At 53.4% G+C, this 8,459-nt stretch overlaps 1 protein-coding gene and 1 non-coding gene across 3 annotated transcripts; both read left to right on the top strand.

Annotated features, from left to right (window-relative positions):
* Nucleotides 1-265: 265 nt before the first annotated feature.
* Nucleotides 266-6,985, top strand: LOC126068948 (melanoma-associated antigen D4-like). Of its 2 annotated transcripts, XM_049871734.1 has the most exons (13): nucleotides 266-472; nucleotides 726-1,556; nucleotides 1,704-1,730; nucleotides 1,865-2,068; nucleotides 2,172-2,235; nucleotides 2,457-2,536; nucleotides 2,944-3,035; nucleotides 3,624-3,703; nucleotides 3,788-3,830; nucleotides 4,291-4,353; nucleotides 5,503-5,617; nucleotides 5,958-6,388; nucleotides 6,802-6,985. In XM_049871734.1, exons 1-13 carry the CDS (start codon nucleotides 284-286, stop codon nucleotides 6,809-6,811), a joined length of 2,229 nt encoding a protein of 742 aa, XP_049727691.1. In that variant the 5' UTR covers nucleotides 266-283; the 3' UTR covers nucleotides 6,812-6,985. The 2 variants fall into 2 exon arrangements, with proteins under 2 accessions (XP_049727691.1, XP_049727692.1); XM_049871735.1 differs by lacking the exon at nucleotides 1,704-1,730.
* Nucleotides 4,973-5,101, top strand: LOC126069772 (small nucleolar RNA SNORA11). The gene has a single exon (XR_007516044.1). It is a non-coding gene; the product is annotated as a small nucleolar RNA SNORA11 (small nucleolar RNA).
* Nucleotides 6,986-8,459: the final 1,474 nt, after the last annotated feature.

The raw sequence follows: 8,459 nt of genomic DNA, 5'->3' as shown, positions 1-8,459 counted from the left end.
TCAGCCCCCTCTTCTAACCTACTCACTAGGATGGGGATCCTGCCTATCCTAAACTCCCCTCATCTATCCCTTTCCCAGGACTCTATGCCTCACAGAATCCACCCCAGTAGATCCCTCCCATCCTTGTACTGCCTAGTAGCCTTGTGATTGCCACCCCCCACCTCCCGCCAAATCCTGCCTCCCAATGAATCCTGCCCCCTAGCCATGAAGCTGCCTCACCCTCCCTCTCAGGCTGAGCTCTCTTATGCTTGGGTCCCACAGCACGGCCCAGGGGAGCTACAGCATGGAATCAGAAGGCTACAATGTTGAAGACATGGATGAGGGTAGCCAGGGAGTCGGGGAGGAAGAGATGATTGAAGGAAACGACTATGAAGAATTTGGTGCTTTTGGTGGTTACGGCACCCTTACCAGCTTTGACATCCATATCCTCAGAGCCTTTGGTAGCTTGGGTGCAGGCTTTCGCATCCTGTCGGTGAGGCCCCTTTGGCCACCTGCTTGCCCTGGACCTTCTCCCCTGTGAATCGGGGGAGGAGAGAAGGAGGGTGGGTGAAGGGAGGTTTGAGTGGGGAAGGATTACCCAGCTTTCCCAAAGCCCTCTCCTGCTTGAGGGGGTGGGGAGATTTGGAAGGGCTGTCTGCTGGGAGGAGGCTGGCCAGCACAGGGGAAGCATGATGCACGTGTGCAGAGTTGCCTGCTTTCCCCTACCCTTCTCTCTGGCCTTGCAGAATGAGCCCTGGGAACTGGAAAACCCTGTGCTGGCCCAGACCCTGATGGAGGCATTGCAGCTGGATCCAGAAACCCTTGCCAGTGAGGCAGCCGCCCGTGCTACGAACATAGCCCGCCCTGCCGCCTCCAACTGGGCCACTCCTGCCATTGCCGCCACTGCCCATATCACTTCCAACAATAGGGCAGCCGCTAACCACCCAGTGGCTAGAGACCAGGCCTCAGGAGACGATACCGAGCCCATGACATATGCCGAGGCTCAGGGAGTCACCCCTAGGACAACTCCTGCTTTTCCACAGACCTCCAAGATGTCAGTCAACAGTGAGATGACTGCCCCTGGGGCTCCAGCAACCTCCACGGAGCCCCAGACAGCCTCCCAGGCCCAGGAGGCTGCTACTGAGGGCCCTAGTACTGCCAGTGCTTTCTCTCAGGCTCCACGTGCCAGTGAGCTGGATACCACCCGGCCCAAGACTGTCTTTCTAGGTCAGAACGATGTCTTTGATTTCACCCAGCCTGCAGGTGTCAGTGGCATGGCCTTCCCACGGCCTAAGAGACCCACCCCAGCCCAAGAGGCTGTGACGGATGGCCTCAGTCCTGCCTCTCGTGTGCACCAGGCAGCATCTGCCAAGGAGGTGGCAGCCACCCAGCCCAAGACAACCAAGTCTGGGAAGGCTCTGGCCAAGACTCGGTGGGTGGAGCCTCAGAATGTTGTGGCAGTGACTGCTGCCGAGGCCAAGATGGCCACAAGCATCCCTGAGCCTGAGGGTGCAGCTGCCACTGTTCAGCACAGTGCTGAGCTCCGGGCCAGGATGGGAGGCAAGAGGACGAAGAAGGTGAGATCTCCCTGCCATTTCCACACGCCCTCACTCCCTTCCTTCCCCTCCCCTCCCCTTTCCTCTCCCTTTCTCTCAGCCTGTCCATGTTTCGCCAACACAAGTGGGCCGAGTATTGTTTTTACTCCACAAAGTTCTTGTCTTCAGGGAGCACACAGACTAGTGGAAGAAGAGGTTAGTTCGGGGCCTGGCACGTAGTAAGCACTCAACACATGTCATTTACCAAGTACCTGCTGTGGGTAAGGTGTGTGCCAGACACTTTTGCACGGGGAGCCTGGTAACCCTGGGTCTCTCCTCTAATGACACAGTCCAAGCACCTGGATGATGAATATGAGAGCAGCGAGGAGGAGAGAGAGCCTCCTACAGTCCCACCGACCTGGAGAGCATCGCAACCCCCATTGACGGCAAGGACTCCGATGGCCCCTCGGCCCCCGATGACCCTGAGGTCCCAGATACCCTCAAGGCACGTACTGTGCTTGCCACCCCGCAATGTGGTCCTTCTGCAAGAGAGGGTAAGAAGCCCGCCCTCCCCCGTCTCCCTCTTCTTCTCCCTCACCGGCCAGTTCTCTGCAGTCACTCAGGCGTTGATCTCCCCGTGTGTTCCTCCTTCTCCAGGCAAATAAGTTGGTGAAGTACCTGATGATTAAGGACTACAAGAAGATCCCCATTAAGCGCTCAGGTAGGCAACCTGTGCCCTTCCCTGAGCTCTGCCCTTCCCCCACCCTCACCTCTGGGCGTCCTTTTGTTCATATGCCACCACCCCATCAGGCCATGGCTGGCTCCTTCATTTCTACAGCACAGGACCCTGGCTGTGCTACCCTCAGCAGGGCTGGCCATGGAGCTGCAGCTCTGTGGCCCCTGCTCAGCCCAGGAGCTCTCCCCAACTCTCCCCTCCTGCAGACATGCTGAAGGATGTCATCCGAGAATACGACGAACATTTCCCAGAGATCATTGAAAGAGCAACATACACTCTGGAAAAGGTGGGTACAGGGGTGCGGGGCTGCTCTGTGGAATAAGAGCAGTGGGGAAGCCTTGAACTCTGCAGCCCTTTTAGGCCCAACTTCAGTACTGCCTGCTCCAGAAGCCTTCCCTAACCTCTCCACCTTTGAGCTTCCATTACACTGGCAGTTTGGGGCATATGTCCTTCCCTCAGTTCCCCTCTCTCATTCTCTCTGAGTGTCTCATTGTCTTGAGAAGTTAGTCTCATCTCCTTGGGCAGTATCAGAGCTGCCATGGAGCCAGGTCCTCCATGTCCTCTCTTCTTCCACCCTCTCTCACAAGTTGGGGTTCTGTGCTCAGGAAAAGTTCTAACATGGAATCAAGTGGCTGCCTGCAGGAAGCCCAGGCTGGATTTTTCATCTCACGCTTTGTTTTCTCCCCCATGTAGAAATTTGGGATCCACCTCAAGGAAATTGACAAGGAAGAACACCTGTATATTCTTGTCTGCACACAGGACTCTTCAGCTCGCCTTCTTGGGAAGTAAGAAAGGGAAGGGCTGTGGCCTTCCTTGGTGGCGCCCCTTTCCTGCCCAGCCCCCCACATGCTCTCAGAGGAACAGGAAAACAGGGCTTACGTTCCTAGCACAGCTCCTACACACAGGTAGTGGTGCCCAGTGATGACTGGGTGAAACGTATAGTAGCTGTGGTCAGGGTTTTGCTCCCTACCTCCTGAAGCTTCCCAGGAAATCCGGCCTGTCGTTGCTTGCCTCTCCCTGCTGAGCAGTAGGGTTTGGCTGGGTGGTCCTCACTGGAGAGCTTCCTGTTGAGGGTAGATTCTGAGGCCCGGTGGGCAGGAGAAGTTCGGCTTTGCCTCTGAATACACCTTTGCCAGCATTTGCTCTGTGACTGCCCCTGCCCTCTGTAGAACCCTGGAAGCAAAGTATTAGTATACACATTGTATGGATGAAGTGATTAAGTGTCAGGCGGAGGAATGATTTGTCTGCCAGGATCAAGTGCTGGGAAGAATTTCCCTCTAGCTGAGAAATCTGGGAGAGGCTAGTTGGGTGAGCCGGCTGTAGTCTCTTGTGCAAATGGCTGCTGGAGAGGATTCCTCTTTCTACACCTTTAGGACCAAGGACACTCCCAGGTTGAGTCTCGTCTTGGTGATTCTGGGCGTCATCTTCATGAATGGCAACCGTGCTAGCGAGGGTGAGTGGCTGGACCTGTGGCTGGGGGACCGCCCACAGTGTCATTTTCGTGTGCTGAATTCCTGTGCTATGTCTCCCCTTGCAGCTGTCCTCTGGGAGGCACTACGCAAGATGGGACTGCACCCCGGGTATGATTGGCCTCTCTCAGCTCCTACCTCTCAGTGTTGTCCCTTGGCAAAAGAGATCCCAGGATTTCAATAGCGTGGTGGTCTGGTGCAGGGGAGTGGGGTGTCCTGGTCCAGTAGAGAGCAAAGGATCTCACCAAGGTGGATGGCAAAACAGTCCTGAACTCTCAGCCTCCTCTCTGTTCTCGGTCCCCTGTCTGTCCCCAGACAACGTCTAAGGTAGACGGTCAGAATTAGGGGCGCCTTTGATCCTTTTTTTTTTTTTGATCCCCTACATAGGGCGTCTCTGACAAGTGGCTGTCTGGCCTCTGCTGCATGCCCAGGCCTCCACGGGGAAGCCCCCTGGGCAGGGAAGCTCTCAATCTTGTTAGGGAGTGCTCCTGCCCAAATTTGGACACTGCTACTATTTCTTTTTTTATTTCTTTTACTACCTCTAACCGTAGGTTCTTTTTCTTGCCGTCAGGGTGAGGCACCCATTCCTTGGCGATCTGAGGAAGCTCCTTACAGATGACTTTGTGAAGCAGAAGTAAGTGTTAACTTCGTGTCACACTCATGTGCTCCTTTGTGTGTTGGTCTGGCTCAGAAAGCCCTTCCCCACCCCATATCTAGCACTAGAGGAACGGGTGCCTTGATATATTGAAAGTGGATGAGAGTATGTGAGTTGTGGATAGAAGAATTCCAGGGCAATGTCGGGGAAAGGGAACACACATTGAGAACACGGCGCAGGCTGTGTTACAACCGCCTTCTCATTTAGCGCCTGCCCTACTGGCTGTTATGAGAATTCCCCCATTTCACATCTAAGGAACCTGGGGAGAAGACTCTGGGCATGGCCCAGAGCTGGTAATGGGGCCATTCAGGCCTGGAGCACAGTTCTCCTGACTTTCTGGCCAGGGCCCACCCCATCCTTGGTTCTTGGGAAACGTGTGTACCCCCAAACAGGCACACATACCACACAGACACACACAGACACACAGACACACACACACTCCCATACGAGGACCTGCTCGTGCGCACTCTGTCAGGAGCATAATACAGAGTGTGCATGGAGTACGCCACTCTCGGTTGTCTGTGTCTTCCCTTTACAGTTGTCTTCTATGGCGGAACTTTGTAGGGCTTGGCCAGGTCTCAGACGAGACCCTTGCAGTGAGGTGTGCTCAGAGCAGGGAGCCTGAAGAATGGCCCCTCTGTGTACAAAACACCCAACAGGAATTCGGGTTCATTGTGACAAGGGGCCCACAACTTGCGGCCTTCCGATGAACAAATGCCCTACACGTACCTCCCCTGCACCTCCAGTTGCTTCTGGGTAGGACCAAAGACATAAGGCTTTGAGGGCTTCAACACCAAAACCAAACCCGTTGCCGTCGAGTCGATTCCAACTCATAGCAACCGTATAGGACAGAGTAGAACTGCCCCACGGGGTTTACAAGGAGTGGCTGGTGGATTTGAACAGCCGCCCTTCCGGTTAGCAGCCGAGCTTTTAAGCACTGTGCCACCAGGGTTCTGAAGGCCTCAATATCAGAGGCAAAAACCCTGGGAGTGAGTTTGGGTGTGGAGAAATCCCCTTCCAGGAGCTGAGCTGTAGCGTTAGGCTTGAGGAGGTGCCACCTGGAACCCATTAGATGAAAAACAGATCTGCTTGGTTAGAAGCAAAAATTTCTTTTCCTCTCTCACTAAGGTACCTGGAGTACAAAAAGATCCCAAATAGCAGCCCACCTGAGTATGAATTCCTCTGGGGCCTGCGAGCCCGCCATGAGACCAGCAAGATGAGGGTCCTGAGATTCATCGCGCAGGTAACGGAGAGGCTCTGTTAGGTGCCATGCACTGGCATAGGCACATTCCATACCTTGCTTGTTTGTTAATCGGTCAACAGCCTCCTTGTCACCTTCTGTTTCCAGTGAGGATACAGAGGCTCAGAAAGGTTTCTAAGTAACTTATACAAGGTCACAGAAGTAGTCAGTGTGAGGGACGGGGTGAAATCCCGGGCCTGGCACCTATTATAGAAGCCTGATGCCAGTAACCTTTATTTTTTATCTTCCAAAGCAAAGTGCTTAATAGGCTGCATAGCAGGAAGCGGGTGCTCAATGAATGTGTGGTAGCTCTGTGGTTATGGTTGCTCTTATTGCATCTCAGAATCAGAACCGAGACCCCAGGGAATGGAAGGCTCATTTCTTGGAGGCTGTGGATGATGCTTTCAAAACTATGGATGTGGATATGGCTGAGGAACATGCCAGGGCACAGATGAGGGCCCAGATGAATATCGGGGATGAAGCTCTGATTGGACGGTGGAGCTGGGATGACATACAGGTGGAGCTCCTGACCTGGGATGAGGATGGAGATTTTGGCGATGCCTGGGCCAGGATACCGTTTGCTTTCTGGGCCAGGTACCATCAGTACCTTCTGAATAGTAACCGTGCCAATAGGAGAGCCACATGGAGAGCTGGTGTCAGCAGTGGCACCAATGGTGGGGCCAGCACCAGCATCCTAGATGGCCCTAGCACTAGCTCTACCATCCGGACCAGAAATGCCGCCAGAGCCGGTGCCAACTTCTTCTCCTGGATTCAGTAAGATTTTCACTTGATAAATTAGACTCTACGGAGCCTTGGTGGTGCAGTAGTTAAGCACTTGGCTGCTAACCAAAAGATCGGTGGTTCAAACCCACCAGCCGCTCTGTGGGAGAAAGATGTGGCAGTCTGCTCCCGTGAAGTTTACAGCCTTGGAAACGCAATGGGGTCAGTGCTACTCGGTCCTACAGGGTCGCTATGAGTCAGAATCGACTCAATGGCAGTGGGCTTGGTTTGTTTTTTGGTTTCAAGTAGACTCTGAGGAGGGTGTGCAGAGGAGCTGTGAGATGTCAGAGGGAAGCCTGGGGTAGGAGAATGATGAAGAATAGAAAAACACTGTTTTTGTTGTATATATCCTTCACTGTTTAATGTATTTCAAATTATGTTTTCACTTTTGTTTCTTGTGTTTACAGACACCGCTGATGAACTGTAGCAATCTTACTCTCCAAACCAGAGTGCCTCCTCAGATTCCTTCTTAACCTAGCACTCGTGGCAGCTTCTACCTGTCGATTGAAGATGACATGCAAGATGAAGCTTTCTTCGCTTTTTCTGCCTTTGTTGCTTGCTTTTTCTTGTGCTTTCATGTTTTTGGTATCAGTGTTACATTAAAATTACAAAATTAATTTGGACGTTTCCGCCTTTTCGTGTGCACGTGTTGCTAGAACTGCCATGTGGTTGGGCTCTTAGGGAGGAACCTTCTTTGGGCTGTCTGGTGTAGGTGGGCCCCGCCTCTGCCTAAAAGGTGGGTAGGCATGGGTAGGATTCTGGGAGGTGTTGAGGTTCCAGCTGAGTGTGGATACCATGAGTTTACAGAGGCCCCAGTCCACATAGTTGTGTGATGTATTACAAGCATTGCTCAGCAGCCCCAGGTAGACTCCAGCAGGGGAGCAGGGGAAGGGATGGAGTGGAGGACTGTGGGCTGGTGCCAACTGTCCCTCCCAGCAAGGAAAGAGAGTCCATAGGCACTCACCAGGACCCACCTCTTGCTCCCTTGTCTTTAGAGGTGCTGTCCTGGAACTGTTCCCTCATCATCCACAGGGTTTCAAGACCTCATCACTGTGACCTGGCTTAAGGACAATAGGCAGGACTCACAATGACATTTTCACCCCTCCAGCAAGGAGGAGGAGGAGGAGCCATTATTGCTAAGAGAAGAATTTAAGAAAAACAAAGCTCCAGGCAGTGCTAGACAGCCCAATGCTTGTAACTGTGAACCAAGACTTCTGTGGTCTTCTTCCATGGAAGCAGCATTCTCCCCCTCCCCCACACCAAGGCCAGGCATTGGTCCTGGTGCCTTCATGGGCTGGGTGATACCTGGAGGAGGTGGGACAGGGCTACAACTCCTTCAGGTGGAAGAGAGTGAGGGCAGAGATAGTATGGACTCCTGGGAAGGGCTCAGCAGTGGGCAGGGACAGTGTCCAGGGCTTTCCTGGGTCCCCCAGTGATGTCCAGAGCTTAGGAGGACAGGGCCCTGCATTAAAAAGAGGGAGACAGCAGTGTGAGAGTGCCTGCTGCTCGCTTCTTTTCCCCTAGAAGAGGGTCCTCTCTCAGCCAGACCTGGATCCCGACCCAGGACCAGCTACGTAATTTGTAAGGCCCAGTGCAAAATGAAAACCTGGGTCCCTTGCTCAAAAATTATTAAGAATTTCAAGACGGGGACAGCAGAGCATTAAACCAAGTGTAGGGCCCTTCTAAGCACAAGGATCTGTTCGACTGCACAGGTTGCATACCCAGGAAGCTGGCCCTGTCCTGACCCCACCCCTTCAGACAGGCTTGTGGTGGGCCTCCACCTTGTTAGCCAGCACTGTGTTTTTCACCTTTCTGGATGCTGGGTCTACTTGGCCACACTGACATTTTGTGATTTTGACAGAAATCGAGTCTTCTTACCTTAACGTTTCCAGGGTTATGCCTGGGACTGTGGGAGAGGTGGAGGATGCCTGGGACCTCCTCCTGGGGGTGAGGAATTGCACATAACATGGCTGGTACCCTCATCCTGGGTCCCTCTCAGGACACTGTTGTGCACAGTAGACACATGCCTTTCCTTGGATGAGGCAGAGCACTCACCATAAGACAC

The sequence above is a fragment of the Elephas maximus genome, chromosome X (genome assembly GCF_024166365.1).
Source record: "Elephas maximus indicus isolate mEleMax1 chromosome X, mEleMax1 primary haplotype, whole genome shotgun sequence".
Classification (NCBI taxonomy): Eukaryota; Metazoa; Chordata; class Mammalia; order Proboscidea; family Elephantidae; genus Elephas; species Elephas maximus.
Note: the sequence above shows the minus strand (reverse complement) of the source record. Positions and strands in the feature narration are given on the sequence as shown.